The sequence below is a fragment of the Hyaena hyaena genome, unplaced genomic scaffold (assembly GCF_003009895.1).
Source record: "Hyaena hyaena isolate Hyena2069 unplaced genomic scaffold, ASM300989v1 scaffold_73, whole genome shotgun sequence".
Taxonomy (NCBI): Eukaryota; Metazoa; Chordata; class Mammalia; order Carnivora; family Hyaenidae; genus Hyaena; species Hyaena hyaena.
In genome coordinates, this window is record NW_024080705.1 from 300,322 (window position 1) to 319,006 (window position 18,685).

Below are 18,685 nucleotides of genomic sequence, written 5' to 3' on the forward strand. Positions count from 1 at the left end.
GCACATCCCGGGGCAGACATGCACACACGCACGCAGGCAGCCGGCAGACACGTCGGCTCGGGGACGACACACAGGCACTCGGACGCCAGGCGCGCACGAGCTGCACAGGCCACCCGTGACCATGGCGGCGTGAGTCAGCAGGGCTGGGATGAAAGCCCGCGGACGCCGAGATGTCGGGTAATCCAAACCTGATGTGGGAGCCCCGAGCCGCAGGAGCTCTGCCGCAGGCTGCACCGCCAAGGCCAGGGCCCCAGCCAGGGCAAATCGGAAAGCCGATTCTCCTGGAGCCGCAGCCTTGGGGACAGGCAGGAGGAAGGGGGCCCTGAAGGATGCAGCCGCGGTCGCCAGGCTTGTCCTCGACTGGCATGCCCTGCCCTGCCTGTCCCACGTGGGGGCAGCTTCAGAATGCCCCCAACAGGCCAAAATCTCAGGAGAGACACCAGGAAGCAGACAGCTTCCACCAGCTGGAGGTCGTTATCTGGGGCGACCGCTGGGCCCCCCTTCCCAGGGTCATGGCCTCTGCAGCCCACAGCCTGGGAGGTGCTGGGGGAAAGCCTTGCTGGGCCTCGTCCATCTGCAGCAAGCATCCTTCTCAGGGAAGAAGCAATGAGGTAGGTGCGGCGGGTAAATGTGGAGACCCGAGAGCCCGAGTCCCTGGGTGCTGCTCCCCAAACAGTGTCATCAGGGACATGTTACTTGATGTCCCTGTGCCTGAGGATCATGCCAGTCCCGGTCCTGCAGGGTTGCTCTGGAAAATCTACGCAGAGCACCTAGAACGGTCCAGGCTCGAGGCAAGGACACTGCGAGTGTGCCTGCTCACAGCCAGGATTATCACGATCGACTCAGTGTGCCTGGGAGTCCCACGGCTCATGGGTTCAGGGCTGGAAGTGGCATTCTGGACGCACAAGTTGGTTGCCTCTAACTCCTGGTTCCACAGGGAACTGGCTGTCACCAGCTCAGATCTGTGCCGAAAAGCGGGAAGAAAGGCCCATGGGAAAAAGTACCATGGGTGGAGCACCCTTAAGGGGAGGAGTCCTCAGGAAGCAGAGGCTATGCTGGTTCAGGGGAGTTTTAAAGGCGACATAGGGCATATCATAGGTTGGTGGAAACGCACCCAGAGGCTGGGGAGGGGTCTCTAGGTGGCAAAATTGTAGCACTTTCCTTCTCTTTAAACTCTATAGGAGTTTTCTAACGTTTCTAGGATTCCCCATCTGAAAGGAAATCGATTCTGCACAGAACATTCGCCGATGACAATGAGCAAGCAATGGGTACACAAGAATTATTTTCAAACAAAGTTTTGAAAAAGGAAACAAACCCCATGAAGCCCCCCTTTTCGATTGCCCAACTTTCCTGCAAGTGGTGCAGAGGCTGCTCCTGGGAGTGAGGCCCTCTCCAAGCCTCAGCTGCCACATCTGAAACCAAAGGGTTACTTGCAGGATGGGTCACAAAGCGAAAAATGCACCCCACCCCCACCCTGAGGTCCAGCCCCCGGCAGGGCGGCCGCCCCTTCCGCTCCCTCCTTCTCTGGCCCGGCTTTCCTGGCATCCCCGACCTGACCCCAGCTTTTCCATCTAACACACAATAGACTTTTCCAGGAGGCTACCGCAGTGGGTGTCACCACTAGGATCACCAGGGGGACACCGAGACCACACCCCAGGCCAATGGATCAAATCTCAGGGGGTGCGGCCCAGGCATCAGCACGCTCTCTGAGCTGCCTAGGTGATTCTAATGTGCAGCCAGGCCTGGGAACCACTCATCTAAACTCCGGAAGCTTCCAAACAATGGAATGTTTAAGGGATCACCCAGATCTCACAAAGCGAGTAGTATCAGCTGGGGTTGTTGGACCAGAATCAGCTGGTCATAATGCAGGAAATGGGCAAGACAGACAGCGAGCAACAGAACAAGGAGAAGGTGCCCTGGACAAGGCGGGGCTGGGAACAGGGTGTCGCGACCATTTCCGGGGGCTGAGCCTGACCAAGGCCAGTCCCCACCGCATGTAGTTGTGCAGAGGTGCTGTCTTAGAGCCCATCCACCTCCTTCCCTCCAGGGGAGGCTCCACACCCAGGGAAGAATAATTCACCAAGACTGCCCTGAGCTGGGTGGGACTGGGAGGGGGCTGTGGATATGCTGGGCGGCTAGTGGCAAGTCGATGATGTCACGGCCCCCGCACACTGGGGGGTCCACAGCGCAGACCGTGAGAACAATTAGTAGCAGCGCCTCAAGGACTACGATGATGAAGGTGCTGATTGATTCTGTCCTCCTCCGGCCCTGTGGGGAGCAGTTGCTCAGGTCTTCAGAATCTTAGTAAATATTCTTTAAAGGAAGGGCGTTCACTTTTTACGCCAGCCCTCCCCTCCCCGGCAGCAGAGGTCCTGGCCCAGGGGCAGGGCAGGGCCCCACACCTGCGGGTGCTCACAGACTCCCCATCTGCAGCAGACCCCCACCCTGGAGCCCAGCCAGAGTTCAGGGCAGACCTTCCCCGGCTGGCAGCCACCCCTACGTTCCATTCCCTGTGCCCAGAAGCCGTGCGGCTCTGAGGTGTCCCTGCCTATCACCACCAGGGCCCACCACGCTCAGGCTGGGAGCTCGACCTTGCCCGCTTGGCCCTGAGTCCCGGCAGCGGCTGCAGGACAAGGGGATGGGAAGCAGCTTTCCAATGCCAGGAGGCCATGTGGCTGCCCGGCCCTGGGCTGAGGGGCGGCTCCCTGCACCGAGGCCCCATGGTCTCAGCCCTACAGCTCAGAAGCAGAGCAGCGGACAGCGGGGCAGCTCTGGGAAGAAGTGTGGCCGGTCCCTCCCACAGCTGGGGGCCAGCCCCCGACGGGGCACTTGTCCCCTCTGAGCCACCCTACGTCACCCTGGCCCAGAGGGGCGCTGGCTGGGTTTTAAGCCATGCTCTGCCCGCAAGAGATCATGCATGTAAAATGTTCACCACGGAGTCTGACATCCAGCAGGTCTGCAGCAAGCAATAAACGAGGGCTGCGGTGGCAGCAGGGACGGTTCCCCAGGCAAGGTGGAGGAGCAGGGGAGGAAAGAAGGAGGAGCGGGCCTCTCAGATTCCTGTGCAGGGCCCAGCCCCCCCCACCCCCACACAAGCCCCCCCCTCCCCAGGGCATCCCTGCCCTCCTCTGCATGGTGGCCAGGAATCTGTATTTGCTGGGGCTCCTGCTGTCCTTACTCCTGACCTAGGCTTGGCTCCATGACCATGTTTTCCAGATTTCTGAGAACCTGGGCGCCAAACCTCATCTGTGCTAAGCCCTGTCGGTTACTAGCAATGCAAATGCCCACATTCCAGCTGCTGGGGCCACTCACCAGGTTCTCAAGTCACTTTACACGTTCATGTACCTCTCTGCAATTTCTCCTACAGCTCTGTCTTGTAGTACTATTCACCATTCATTCATTCATTCGTTCATTCAGAGATAATTACTGAGCAAGCCTTGTTCTAGGCACTGGCACTGGGGACACAGCCCCAAATTCCTCCTCACTTGGGGCTAACGTTCTATTGAGGGGTGAGACAGGTGATGAATAAGTAAAACCACAGCATACCAAACAGAACCAGTGGCAGGGAGAACTAACGCAGGGCAGAGAAATGGGATCCGAAATTTTATTTTATTTTATCTTATTTTTTAATGTTTTTATTTTTATTTTTGAGAGAGAGAGAGAGAGGCAGCGTGAGCAGGGGAGGGTCAGAGAGAGGGGGAGACACAGAATCCAAAGACAGGCTCCAGGCTCTGAGCTAGCTGTCAGCACAGAGCCCGACGCGGGGCTCGAACCCACAAACTGTGAGATCATGGCCTGAGCCGAAGTCAGAGGCTCAACCAACTGAGCCACCCAGGCGCCCCTCGGGATCCGAAATTTTAAATCATGAAGTCAGGGAAGAGGCTACTCAGGTGACATTTGAGGGCAAAAAAGCCTGAGGGAGATGAGGGGGCAGGAGCTGGCAGCATCTGTGGAAGAATGCTCCAAAAGAGGGCAGTCAGGGGAGCACGGAGGGAGAGGGGTGGAGGAGGTCACAGGCGGCGGGGGGAGGAGGGACCACAGCCCAGGCCTGCATGGCTGTCCCCAGATGAGTGTCACGGGAGGGCTTGGATTTAACAAGACAGCTCTGGCTGCTGCTGGCGGGTGGATGGCAGGGGCCCGGGTGGAGGCAGGCAGATCCGCTGGGGAGGCCACAACCGTCCCACCCGGGGGCAGGAGGGGTACTGTCTGGACCACCCCAACACCTGTTTTCCCTGTCAAGCCCTGTTTGTTCCCCTTTGGGGATAGTCAGCAACAAACATTCCCCCCCCCCCCCCCCCCCCNCCCCCCCCCCCCCCCCCCCTGCAGCCGCACGGGCCCTGTTCCATACCTGGAACCACATGTGGTCACCGGGGCCTCCACACCTCTGTCCCTGCTGTGAGCTCTGCCAGGACCGCCCCTCCGGCCCAGCTCAAACGTCACCCCACCGCCGCTCCCTCCCCTTTTCCCCAGTGGCTCCGGCTCTATCCCCATCCAGGGGACACACTTGTCTATTCTTTGAAACGTGAGCTGCAGGAGGACAAGTCCTGAGCCACAAAACCCCCTTAAACAGGCATCCTTGGGGCCCAGCCTCCTTAACGAACTCCCTTGAGCGTATCGCCCTTAACGAGAGCTCTGCTCTCCCATAAAATGTGGCCGCGGCTTAGGGGACAGCATGTGTTGCCTACAGTCTCCCGATCTAGGGACTGAATTATAAGGTGACAAAGCATTGAGCACTCAGTGCTCCCAGGCCAGCAGCCTGTCGGCTACAGAACACAAGGCCTCTTTGGGCCAGAGGAGCTAATTCAGAGCGTGGGCTCCTGCCAGCCTCACGGGGCAGAAATGGACCTCCGCTGTGGGGTGGAGGTGGCCGGGGGTATGGGCATTTTTCGGACAGATCAAAGGTACAAACATTTGGTTGGCTTAAAAGCAAAGGCTGACAAAGGGCTTCAGGCAACCCTTGGGGAACAGGGTTTGCATTCAGACAAGTGCTCCCCCCTTCGCACATTTCTCTGAAAGGGGACTGTTCTCCAGGCCCCGCAGCCCGGGTTACAGACAACCGGAGATAAGGAGACTGGGGGGTGTTTCATATTCTCTGACGAGCAACGTGTGCGGAAAAGCCGCTCACTGCCCTCCAATGTTTTGAAAATAGATAAAACGGTGGCAGTGGTGATTTAGGGCCAAGAAACACCGGAAGGTTCTGTTCGACCTTCAAATCCTGCTGAGCAGGAGGCTGATTCTTGTTTTTTCTTAGTTGGCTTCCCAGTTTTCAGGGACACAAGGACCCGCAGAAGCTGAGCATCCTGCTCTCGCAGAGGTGCCCGGGCCCAAGGACTGCCAGCCTGCGCCCCAGAGCCCAAGACCAACGGCGTTAGCACTTGGGCTCTAACGCTGTTGCCACGGCTACTGCATCACTGGCCAGCCCAGGGCTTACAACCCTGAGTCACTGTCAACATGTACTCAGTCCTTTCCCACGGACTCAGAAGAGGCCAAGGGGGAGGGTGGGGGACTGGACTGGGAGTGCTTACAGCCGCTCTGTGACCCTGGGTGAGTCCCTTCCCTTCTGTGGGCCTCAGCTTCCTCGTCTGGAAAATTAAGAGAGGACCGAGAGGCCCCAAAGCCTCCTGCAGCCACAGCTGTCCACACTTGGGCCAAAGTCAAGGTGGCCTATGGAAATGACGCTGAGCTGAACTCATCCCTAGAGGTTTTCACAACACAGGGTTATTTGTGCTAACAGGAAACGCAGAGCTGTCAGAGCCCGGGCCGCCTGCAAAGATTACCGTTATTGCTGTCGTCATAGTCATCGTTATTGTATTTCAGACTCTGAAGGTGGGGCAAGGCCCACATGTTGAACACAGAATGCCAGGCCCCGCAGATGGCTTGGGAACGTCGCACTGCAGGGTCCAGGAGAAGCACAGATCCCCCAGGCCCCCTCCGAAAGCCCTCCCCTGGGCCCCTGTCCCACTGAACAGGGACGACAGACGAAAGGCGAGCGAAGCCCCCACCACACTCGCGGGCCCAGAGGCCACCCTCCCTCCAGCCAGCCGGAGGACACCAGGGAAGAAAAATGAAACCGGCCCCCAGACCAGCCCTCCTTGGCCCTGCCTGAGAGCAGCGGCAGTGAGGTGATGTCTGACTTTTATTCCGTATCATAAATAAGTTATTAATCCAGGGCAGCCAGCAAGACACAGCCACAGGGAGACCAGGGGGGTGAAACTCGGCCAGACCAGACCACCTTGAGGACCAGAGAACTACCTGGGGACCAGACCCTGCGCGTCAACTCAGACAGAGGCTCCGATGGGACAGGGGCTTCTGGGAAGCAGGAAGAGCACTGGAACGGGTGCCCAGAGATCTGGAAACAAACCTACTGTGGATCCTGCCTCAGTTTCTATATTTATTCCAAGAGATCAACAACAGTGAACAAAAGCCACCATTTATTGTGCTGGGCACCATGGCAGAACTAAAACGAGAAGGTAGGACACCCACTTTCCAGATGTGGAAACCGAGGCTCAGAGAGGTCAAGTGACTTTCCCAGAGTTGGTGTGGACAGAGGACTGCAAAGCTGGCTGCTGTCCTCCTGTCCCCATCCACACACCTCTTTGCCGTGTGACTTTGCGGCCATGGCCCTCCAGAGGTGGCCCCCAATTCCCCTGTCTTAGAAAATCTAGGGGCGCCTGGGTGGCTTAGTCGGTTAAGCGTCCGACTTTCGCTTAGGTCATGATCTCACGGTTCGTGGGTTCGAGCCCCGCATCGGGCTCTGTGCTGACTGCCAGCTCAGAGCCCGGAGCCTGTTTCAGTCTGTGACTCCCTCTCTCTCTGACCCTCCCCTGTTCACGTTGTCTCTCTCTCTCTCCTAGAAATAAATAAAATATTTAAAAAAAAAAAAATCTAGCCTGGCTCCATGGCTCACTGTGACCCACAAGAGGCACAGAAGCCACGTCCTGCTCAGGGCTGGGCCTGAGGAGGTCCTGCAGCTTCCGACCGTGCCCGCCCGAGCCTGCCTGCAAATCCCAGGGCTGCCCGGTGGACAGAGAGCAGGGACTGCCCCGCCAGCACGGGGGCCAACGCCCCATGGGACCTACAGAATCAGCCAGCAGAATCGTGAGAATGAATGCCCTGCACTCCTCGGTTTTAGGCCAACCTGTTACAGATCTGTGGGTAACTGATCCAGCCCCTCAGTTTCCCCCCTTGGCCTCTCTCCCCAGCAAAACCTGTGCTGCCCGCCCCCTGGCATTTGGCAGGGGTCAAGGCAGGCCACGCTGACCACTGTCTCCTCCTCTGCGGCCCCTGGGCCCTCGTGCCGGGCAGCTGAGACAGGCCACAGAGGCTGCACGCGACAAAGAGTAAGAAGGGCTGCAGGCCCCTCCCACCTGAAGATCCACACTCACCCTGGGGACGTGGGTTGTGGGGAGTTCCCCTTCTCACCAAAGAGACAATCAATGTCTTGTTTTCATTCTACAAATGTAAATTCTAAAGAGCAGACCCGGGGATTCTCTGGAGAGCAAGCAATGCTAAACCAGGTTGTAGCTGGCACAGGACGTGAGCTCTGGGGACGGACAAGATGGGCAGAGGGCAGGGGGGCAGACGGGCCCCCAGGGCATGGCTTTCAGGACAGCATGCCACAGCTGGCCTGCCAGGGGTGGTGGCGCGAGGGACACATTTGTCACGGCTGGCCGGGGGCAGACAGACGGTCAGCCACGGCGAGTGTGACAGATAAACTGTCCCCCCCACCCCCATCTGGCGGTCTGAGAAGACACCAATGCCAGCTTTGTGCCACCTCTGCAGCAGGCTGTCCACACTGGCTCCCAGGGTCGGCTCACCCGCAGCCACTAAGAGTCAGCCCGGAGGACAGGCGGGTGACTCCGCTCAGGCCCTGCCCTCTGGGAACCCAGTGGGACTGGTCCAGGTGAGAACGCAAACTGGGGCAAGGAGCAAGTTGCAGCCTGAGAAAAACTAACAGGACTGGCGAGGTCAGGACAGCGACGGGCTTCGCCTGCCCCGCTGGAAGCCCGGGGACCTCTCTGGGGTTGTCAGGCAGAGTAACAGGTGCTCTTGACTTCCTCCTCCTTCCTGCCACCCACCCCCTCAGACCCAGCAGATTCAAGCAACAAGCTCACGCCTTCCCACAGCGACAGCTGAAGCGCGTCAAGCACTGTGCTAATAACCCCCTGCACACGGGACAGCTCGACCAGGTGGCCTCCTTTACCATCCCCACCGCACAGACGAGGAAACAGAAGCCCAGAGAGGCCCAGGAATTGTCCAGGGCCACACAGCATGCGTGAAAGCCAGAGCTGGGATTTCCACCCAGGAGATCTGGTTGCCGGGGTCACTCTCTGGTCCCCTTGCTAATCTCCCTACTGGCAATCAGAGGCCTTTAGCTAATTGTCCTGCTGTGACGGGCCCACACAGTCTTAAGAACTAGAACCCTTTGGTTAAAAATCATTATTTCCAGGGCACCCAGGTGGCTCAGTCAGTTAAGCATCCGACTCTTGATTTTGGCTCAAGTCCACGATCCCACAGTTCATGAGTTCAAGCCTCACATCTGGCTCTGTGCTAACAGCGCAGAACCTGCTTGGTATTCTCTCTCTCTCTCTCTCTCTCTCTCTCTCTCCCCCTCTCCCTTTTTCTCTCTGCCCCTCCCGTGAGCTCTCTCTAAATAAATAAACTTAAAAAAAATTTTAAGTCATGATTTCTAATTTCTCCTTCAAGTCCTTAAAGATCTTACAAAGCCGGATGGGTATTTCCTTTAAACAGGGCATGTCTCCACACCCGCTCCCCCAGTTTGCCACGGTCCCACCGCCTTTACTACATGTGGCCTTTTCTCTGTGTCACTCCCTGCTCCTGGAGGCATCGTGAGCCCCACCCCACACTTGGCACTGAGATAAACAGCAGGTGAAAGCCAGCCTCTGGTTTCTGGGAACCAGGTGGCTGAGATGAGGGGTGTATGAGCAGCGGGGGAGGGGGGCTGGGGGGGAAGGGACCAGGGGGCTGCAAAGTGAGGTGTGAACACATCAGCACACCAGGGATGAGGGCGGGGGTCCGCAGAGCAGGAGCCGCTATCCGGTCTGGGGAGGTGGGAGGGGCAAGGAGGGGAGACCAGACCGCCTCTGTCCCTCCAAGGGTGACAGCACAGCCGGGTGAGGACAGGCAGCCCGCAGGCCACGATGTACGGACAGGCCAGCTGGGTGGCAGGATGAGGGCACCTCTTGGAACTCCAGGCGTCACACTCCACATGCCCAGGTCAGGGGTGGACAGCAGAGCAGAGCCAGGGGCTTCCTAAGAAGCTGCTGCGGGGTCAGCCCACTGGCTCCCCCACCAGCAAGGAGTGGCCCCCGGGGCAAGAACAGGCACTGTCAGGGACACCAACAAGCCACAGGCAAACGTGCAACCCCAGCACCGAACCAGCCCGCATCTGGAACGGTCAGCACCTTCGCCCAATACTAATGTAACTCCTGCTTACGGACCTCCCGTGGCTCCCTATGGCCACAGGGGCAAGCCTAAGCTTCACAGGGAGGCAGAGATTCCCCTACATCTTCACTGCTCCCCCTCGCTTACGGAGAGCTGGGATGACTCCCCGTCTCCTGAATCCTGTGAAGACGCAGCACTTCTGTCCCTACAGAATGCCTTCAGTTCCTCCCTCTTGGCTTTAAAAACACCTGCTGATGGGGCGCCTGGGTGGCTTAGTCGGGTAAGCGTCCGACTTTCGCTTGGGTCATGATTTCGCGGTTCGTGGGTTCGAGCCCCGCGTCGGGCTCTGTGCTGACTGCCAGCTCAGAGCCTGGAGCCTGTTTCAGTCTGTGACTCACTCTCTCTCTGACCCTCTCCTGTTCATGCTGTCTATCTCTCTCTCTCCTAGAAATAAATTAAAAAAATTAAAAAAAAAAATTAAAAACTCCTGCTGAGGTTTTAATATGTGGCCCAAATGTCCTCTCCCCTCGACAGCCTTCCCGGAGCACCTCTCCTTCTCAATAGTCACCTCCAGGCCACCCACCAAGTGCATTTTGCGTCTCTGTTTTCCCATAAAACACAGAAGTTTAGTGTGGTCTATCTCGTTTCGCACTGTCCACTGTGCATGTCAGCCTCTTCTTTAAACTGTGGGCTTCTAGCCCCTTGCGGGGCTCAGTCAGTTAAGCATCTGCCTTCAGCTCAGGTCATGATCTCACGGTCTGTGAGTTTGAGCCCCACGTCAGGCTCTGTGCTGACAGCTCGGAGCCTGGAGCCTGCTTCGGATTCTGTGTCTCCCTCCCTCTCTGCCCCTCCTCTGCTCTCTCTGTCTCTCTCTCAAAAAATCAATTAAGCATTAAAAAAATTTAAACTGCAGGCTTCTGGAATTCATGGAGACAGGGCTGAGTCTCATCCCTGCATCCCCAGGACCTGGTGAAAGTCTGGGGCTCTGGGCAGGGGCTCATGGATTGTTAGCATAATACTTCACTTAGCTTCTCAGTATCTGTGTCCTGGAAGGCAGCTGGGTCATCTCAGATCAGTCGTGACACTGACATTTCCACGCGTGGTGTGAGTGCCGATCGGCTCACGGTACTAAGATTGCCAAAGCAGAGGGAAGGCAAGGCTAGGCCAGCCCGGGGACCAGAGGAGGCCCAGACCCACGCCAGGGAAAGCTGCTAATCTACATACGGCTGCAACACAAGAGACTCTAACAAGATTTACAGCATCTTCCACTATTAATAATAACTGTAATTACTGTAGAGAAGTAATAAATATTACTAGCAAGAAGTACTGAAATAATTTCATTTGTTAAGACCCCCACCATATACCAGACCCTTTGCTTTTTCACTTTATCTTATTTAATCCTCTGTACAATCCTCTAGATGGTTGCTCTTCTCTCCTCCTTAAAGATGAGGAATCTACACACAGAGCGATCTAGAAACTCATTCAAGGTCACGCAGCGAGTCTGGACCAGACCGAAGAGACCCCACACTCTCCGCCACCCTAAGACTGTCTCATAATTACTAACAACACCTGTCTAGGCCTTTCTACTGGCCAGGCACATTTTGTAGCAGCTTTATTGAAATATAATTCATATGCCATACAATTCACCCATTTAAAGCGTAGAATTTAATGGTATTTAGTTTACGCACAGAGCCGTGCAAGCGCCCCACATCAATTTTAGACCATTTCATCGCCCCATAAAGAAAGCCCAGCTTTGTTACGGTCCGTCCCCATCTGCCCCCTCCCCCACTGTAAGCCCATTCTAGAGACAAAGAACGGAGCCTCGGAGAGCTGCTGGGATGTGTATATTCGGCAGGGGTGAGAGTCAAGGCCGGGACCCAGCCCCGCGGCCCCTCCTCACACAGCCTGCCAGGGGCTTACTCTGTAACCCCTTAAATATGCATGATCTGCAGAGGGTGGAAAACGGAACCAGATGGTGACAAAGCTTACACGTGCCTTGCTTCCACACCAGGCCTGTGACTCACAGAGTCACTGAAGACAAAGGGGGGATGCACAGCACAGCCACGACCCCGCCACCCCCAGTGCAGGGGCAGCAAGGCCCAGGACCCAGGGAGGCAGAGATGGAGGTGGGGGAAGGAGCCGTGCGGGCAGTCTGGGATCTAGATGGTTCGTGGGGTACCCACCCCGCTGACCCCCTTCCTGCACCCCACAATCCCTCCTGGATCCACAAAGCACTGGCCCCGTCTCAGGCCTCCGTGTTCCTCACAGGAATTCAGAGCCATAATCGCTAACAGGGAACCTGTTCTGCACTTGGCCTCCAGCCCAGGGTCCTGAGGTGACCCGGGCCCTCCCTACCCACAGGCCCTCAGAGGCGGGGGGTCACAGGATTGTCAGGAGAGCCGCCGCATTGCCTGGCTGGGCTCCCTGAGACAGGCTCTGAAGAGTGGCCCATGTGGTTGCTGCTACTGTCTGGGCACATTCCCATTCGGGAACCCTAGGGTCCGACGGCTGCCCCCGGCCCCAGGAGAAACACTTTGCAGGTAGAATGGGGCCTCCCGCATCCCTTATTTCCTCGCCCCCCACAAGCCTGCCCTGGGTCAGTCATTCTCTCTGCTGGCCAGAGGCCCAGCACTTCCTTTTATGTTTATAATGTTTGAACAGTCTTAAGCCAATGCCACCTCCTTCAGGGAGCCTTCCTAGATGGCCTGACCAAAATAAATTGGTCCTTCTGCTGCTGCCCCATGAAATTGTGATTTGTCTGCTTATATGTCTGGGTCCCCACTATCCTACAAACTCATCCCAGAGCAGAGGTCCTGGCTTCCTCATTCCTGGGTCCTTCTTGACCCCCTCCCCGCCACTGGGACAGACCAGGCCCTCCAGAAGAGCAGGTAGGAAAGGAGGTCAGTTTCAGCATGAGTTAATCACAGCGCCCAGAACCCTCCCAGCGTCTGTCCCAGGTGCCCATGGGGGAGTGACTCTTTGGGATGGCAGTGATATTTGCTGCCCCTGCCCCGGCAGGTTCTGGTTGGAAATGAGGATCAAGCCACCAGTTTAGACACAGCACCTCCCCCCAGGGCAGCTAAGGTCCAAATGGCTGCGGTCTATCCACACAAAACAGTCTTTGTTCAAGACCTTCTCCCAGTTGGAAGGTTTGCTTGGCCATGAGGGCCAAACTCAGGGCTGCGTGTCTTTCCTCCCAGTACCGGCAACCCAGCCCCGGTCTGGCCCACAGCACCTCCTAGGACCAGCCAGGCGAGGAGGCCTCCACCATGGGTTTAGAGAGACCTGGCTTTAAGCTCCCTCAGCCAGGCCTGCCCCGTGTCAAAAAGCACCAATGCCAGAGCTGGAGAAGGGTCTCAGCCCCTGAGGTGTGCCTAAGAGGCAAGTGGAGCCCAGAGAAGGACAGCAGCTTGCCCAGGGTTACACAGCCACGTCTCCAGCTCCCAGCTCTGACTCTCTGCAGATAACAGGCTACCCCCATACCCCCTCTAGGACCCCTCTCCTATCCTGCCCTTCCCTCAAGGTCAGGCCAAGGCTCACCTTCCCCATGTGTCTTCTGGAACCCCCTCCCCAGTTCTATCCAGCACGGTGATGTACTCTCACTGGCTAGCTCAAGCTCTTCCCTCTGCCCAGAATGCCCTCCTCACCCTCTGGCCCCAGCAAACTTCTACCCACCCGTCAAGGCCCCATTCAAATGTCACGGTTTCTGGCACCAAAGACAACAATCACTCCCGTCTACTGAGCACCATCCCCATCGTGCTTCGGAGAGCCAGCAAGCTCATGCAGAAACTACTAGAGGCGTTTCTCCCGCTTCCCACCCCAGTTCCTTGAGGGCAGGGCCGGGACTCTCTGCAAAGCAAGGTAATAACAGCGTCTGCATCCACGCCGCGTGCTGTACAAACCACATGGCGCCGTGCTAACAGAAGCTCTCTGCCTATCCTCAGATTCCCCCACCACGGCTCACTTTCCTCATCTATCCAGTGGGTGAAGACAATGAATGCAGGTCACGGAGTGTGGGCTGGGCCCATTGCTGCTATTCTTTGCGTCACTTTCATTTTCTTATGTCTCCCTGAGGACCTTACCCACAGCCAGTGGTCAGTACATATTTTTTTTTTTTTTTTGAAAGAATGACTTTTGGGATTTAAGGTGCTAATTAAAATCCAAAGACCACATACAGATACAAAGTCCAGTTTTATCAGAAATGTTGGTCACTGCGAAGAGCCCCTTGCTCTCGTGGGACACAGGGCTGTTTTCCGGAATGGCAGGGAACTGGGAAATCCCTGTGGGTAGGGGCTGGCTCGGGAGACAGGCGAAAGCAGCAGCCGTGGCCCAGTGGGAGGCAAAAGCAGTGGCAATAACACCACGGGCAGTAGCGCTGTTGATCGTCCACTGAGGGCTTTGAAGCGCCAGCATGCTTTCGTGGAGGCAGTGGGAGAGGTGGTGGCCACGGCCCCGTCCCGGAGCAGCCGACGGCTTCCGTGGCTGAGGAATGGAGGAGGAGCTCTCCGTGTCGTGCAGTCAGGCCACCGGTTTGCAGCAGTACCTTCTGTCTCTCCCTCTGCACGGACACTGCATCCCCGGGTGATTGCAAATATCACTCTGGGTTTTCACCTAAAACGCAATGCCGGGGCACGGCGTGGGCCCGCAGGCTGACAGGGGCCTCTGCTGTGCAGACCGGCAGGCCTGCAACAGGTGGCTTCAGGACAAGGCCTCAGCCTTCCCCGTCTGGTCTTAGAGCCCGGGCTTCTCGAAGTCAGCCTCCCTGAACCCTCGAATGCCAGGTAAGTCCAGCCTACGCCCAACTTTGACAACCAGCCACTGCCTCGACCAGGCCTCCCCTTGAGGGCTCTATCACCACCCATGGGACAAAAACCGGTTCTCTGGAAAGCAAAAAGAATTCTTTTTTTTTCATATATGTATAAATGTATATATGCGTAAATACATAAATGTGATACATGTATAAATACATATACCTACATATATGTATTGCTTTCATATATATATATATAAAACACAGATATACATACAATTTATAAACAGGTCTGTAGTACACCCATGGTTTTAAAATTTCATGGAGGAGGGCAATTAGAGGGGAAAAAAAAAACGGCTGAAAAAACTCCTAAGGGGGGTGATCATGAAAAAAAGATCAAGAAGCACTGGCCCAGATACAGGTGGTGTGACGTTCAGGAAGACGCCGGGCAAGGATGTGAAGACTATGAGAATGCTCCCAGCCCTGCTAGTGAAGAAAACCACCCCCCGACCATCCCGCAAACTGACCCATCCCTCATTTAAAGCCAAAGGGCAGAAGAGCCTGGGGGTCCTTTCCTGAGACACATCGGCTCATACCTGACAGAGTGCGACCAAGTAAAGCCTGGGACTGCGGCGCAGGCTCACACGTGCCTGGCACGCCAGGGCTGGAGCCGAACTCCAGCATGAGTCATGCCTCAGAGAGGAGCCACCCGTGGCTCCCGGTTGGCAGAGTGGAGCTAACCAGCAGGGCGTTCTGAACGTGGCTAGAGGGAGCAGGTCCCAAGGAAGGGAACTCACAGGGCACCTGGGTGGCTCAGTCAGTTAAGTACCGGACTCTCGATTTCGGCTCAGGCCATGATCTCACAGATCGTGGATTGGAGCCCCGTCTTGGGCTGTGCACTGACAGTGTGAGCCTGCTTGGGATTCTCTCTCTCTCCCTCTCTCTCTCTGCCCCTCATTCGTGCAACCACGCACACATGTGCTCTCCCTCCCTCTCCCTCTCAAAATAAATAAACTTTAAAAAGACATCTGTTTAAAAAGAAGGAACTCGCCGAGCAGAGCACTGGGAAAGGGCAGGCTGACTTCGGGACGGAAGACAGCGGGGTGTGAGGGAGGGCATAACGGTAAGGATAATAACAGCAGCTAACACCAAGACAGCCGTGACCCCATGCCAGGCAGGTGCTGACCACCAACCACACTGCCTGGGGATGTAGGTCCTATTATCATCACTACCACTCAGCTCCAGGAGATCACGGACCATGTCTGTGGGGTCCTCCTCCCACCATCCGGAGCCTGCACAGCGAGGGCCAAACAGGGCACACACAGTAAATGTGCGCATTATGAATACATCCTTGCTTCACACATAAGGGAAAGCAGCGCGGAGAAGATGGGTAACATCTCCAAAGCCTCATGGCTACTGAGTGGCACAAGCAGGACTTAGTCCCCGCGGAGCCCGCCTTCCCTACCCTTGCACGCATCCGGGCGCATGTCAGAGAACCCTGCTGCCTCAAGCTGTGACCCCAGCCTGTTCACGGATGGCGAGGGAATGAACAAGGCACATCCCAATCAGGGCTTTCACACCTGCTAGAGTGTGAACCTGGTGGCCAGTGGGGTTGCTGAGCTCTCCGGAGGCAGTGAGGCCTGTGACTTGGCCCAAACCACACATTGTGCCCACAGGAGTGTCAAACACAGAGAGCCAAGGAGGAAACCTCGCCAGGCTGGCTCCAGTAGCCTGGGGCAGGGGGCCCAAAGCAGCTTGATGAAAGGTTGTCCCTTACCAATCCGTCGCAGTTGCTGATGGCGACAGCTGCCCCTGGCATGCCCGTGACGTCCCCGGTGTAGACACACTCCCGCTGCAAGGGCTGTCGGAACAGCTCCCGAAAATCCTCCTGCCACTCCACGGAGGCTCCGGGTACCACCAGCCGTCGGTTGGGCCGCAGCCGCAAATGCAGTTCCTCCCCGAAAACAGTAACATTGAAGTAGAGGGAGGAGGGCCCTGCCCGGCCAGACTGCGGGGTCACTCCCTCCCGGCGCAGGGGGCTGCGGGCCACCCGGGGGTGACTGGAGTATGACCGTGGTGCTGGTGGCTCATCGGCTATTGCGCTCCCTGAGGGGGCTGCTGCTGGCCCAGACAGCACGTGGGAGAGGAAGCGTCCCCGAAAATCTGTGCTACATGGCACTGTCACAACATAGTCACCGAGCTTCCCGGAGAGGCGCAGTTCTGGAAGTAAACAAGGAGTTCTATCAATATAGTCTGTGCAAAGGTAAGGGGAGACCAGCCATCCCCAGGGCAGGGAGGGCTCTGCAACCCTGAGCGTCACCTTGCAGGGACCCCTTAGCCCAAGTTCATTCAACGGCCATCCAGTGCTTCCTGAGCCCCTGGATCTCTGTACTTAGATGAACGGTGTTCAAGTACTCTGTGCACATAACTTGCTTCCTGGAGTCCCCAAGGCCCTGTTAAACTTAACAGAAGAAAAGAAATGATGCCAGAGTCCTGTCTGTCACTCTAGCAACGAGCCTTCCAACTTTGGGCACTGCCAAGGAAAGGGCTGAAATTCCGCAAAAGCCCCCAGGGCCAAGAGAGGGATGGCGGGATGGGCCCAAACTCCCTCAGCGTGCTGCAGTCACCAGCCCAGCCCGGGGTAGGGCCCTCCTCGCCAAGCTCTCTCAACGCAGCCACCAAAACACACACACCTAGAAACCCAGGGGATCCTGGGCACGTGTCAAGGAGAGAGGAGCTGGAAAAGGGAGGGAGGGTACACAGGTTCTATGTTTTTCCAAGTTTAGAAAGAAAACTTTTTAAAGTAAACAGAGGCTGCTGAGATTTCTACATGGCCCAGCACCAAGCCTGGTAAATATAGATCTTCAAAAATAAAAAGAGCCGCATGGGGTGACCTGCCTACTCGGACTGAATTAAGTGTGAGGTCATGGCCCCAGGCTCCAGGCTGAGAGCCAGCGGCCAGGTCCTCACACAGCTCTCGCTAAACCCAGCCAGGCCCAGCAGCAGTGACAGCTCGCTGGCTTCCAGGCTTGGTGACTCAGGGATGGGAGTTTAGAGGGATTTTCATTTCCGCACGGCTCTCTCCCTTGCCTCCCCTAGCCCCCTGCATGCTACTGATGAAACCTAGAAAATGACATCTCCCGGAAACCTAGAAAATGACATCTCCCGAAAAGCTGCGATGCCCCAGGCAGTTACAGTGAGGGGGTCCTGATTCTTCTCTAGTTTTACCCTTTAAGACCCCCAGGATTTCTGCTAGAGAGATCCCCCTTCAGTACATGAATAGAGCTCACAGACAAGCAGGTGTTTCCTGCCTGGAGATACCCGGGGCCCCTCCCCGTGCTCAGGTGAGGGTGTGGGGCGTCTGGTCTGTGTGTGAGAAGGTGTCTGCACAGAGCATGAGCGTGATGGAGGAGAGAGCTAGAAGTGTGTCTCCCTGCAGGAATGTGAGGGCCAGGTGCCCCCCCCCTTCCCCCCGCGGTGTGGGGCAGCCACCTGCCAGCCTGACTCGGGGAGGATGAGGCAGTCAGACACTCGCACGGCAAGCTGGAGAGAGGGTAGGCACTGAAAGTCAAAGACACACAGAACAGAAACAGCCCAACAGAGTGTGTGCGCGCGCGTATGAGAGAGAGAGAGAGATACAGACAGAGAGACAGAGAGAGATACAGAGACAAAGACAAATATACCCTCTAAGAAGAGACTCCATAGTCCCAAAACCTCTTCGGGGGTTCTCCACCTCTCTTGCCAGAAAGAAAGAGCAAGGTCTGGTTGGCGCCGGGGGCCGGGGGCGTAGGGGAAGAAAGAGCTCTAGCCCAGGGCGCGCACCGCCTTGGCTCCCTGGAACGCCGCCGGCTCCTTGGGCCCCCCGGGACTGCCTGCCTCGCGGGCACCCCGGACCCCTCGCGCCCGCGCGCGCCCGACCTGCACGCACCTGGGGTCCGGCTGCCCGCGGCGGCGCAGAGCGCACAGTGCAGGGACAGCAGGCAGGCCAGCAGCGCGCGGATCGGAGCCATGTGGCCGCGCGCGGACGCGGGCCCGAGGGCGCCGAGCCCCGAGCCCCGGGCTGCCGACGAGGCTGGAGCGCGCCCCGGACAGCCGAGCGCGGGCCGACAGTCCTCCGTCTGCTCCGCCGCCGCCGCCCTCCCGGCCGCCCGCCGGCTCCCGGTCCCCCGCGCCACCGCCTGGACCGCTGGCTCCACGCGCCCGAGGCTCCCGGCGGGAGAGCGGAGCGGCCGACGCGCCGGCGCCCCCCGTGCCAACTGCCGCGGGCCGGTCGGTCCTCCCGCGCCGTGACGCTCGGGGACGCGGCGCGAGCCGGCCAAGGGGGGCGGCGGGGCGGGCGGGCCGGGGGGTGGGCACGCAGGCGGGGCGGGGCCGGGCGCGGGTCGGACGGGGGGCGCTGCGCGGCCGGGGCGGAGCGCGGGGCCGGGGAGCCTGGCCCAGCGCGGTCGTGCCGGATCGGAAGTGCCACGCGGAGCCAGCCGCCTGGGCTCCCCCCGGAGTGACGGTCCGTAGCCGCCTTCCTTGTCCCCC

General features: G+C 57.7%; 1 protein-coding gene across 2 annotated transcripts in view; it reads right to left on the bottom strand.

Moving 5' to 3' along the window:
* The window catches only part of ADAMTS14 (ADAM metallopeptidase with thrombospondin type 1 motif 14), a 78,340-nt gene extending 60,175 nt beyond the window's left edge, over nucleotides 1-18,165 (bottom strand). For both annotated transcript variants that reach the window (XM_039233304.1, XM_039233303.1), the window contains exons 1-2: nucleotides 18,084-18,165; nucleotides 15,933-16,375 (exon numbers count right to left, since the gene is read on the bottom strand). In XM_039233304.1, coding sequence (XP_039089235.1) covers nucleotides 15,933-16,375; nucleotides 18,084-18,165 — 525 coding nt within the window. The remainder of the gene's footprint in view (nucleotides 1-15,932; nucleotides 16,376-18,083) is intronic.
* Between the last annotated feature and the right edge of the window lie 520 nt (nucleotides 18,166-18,685).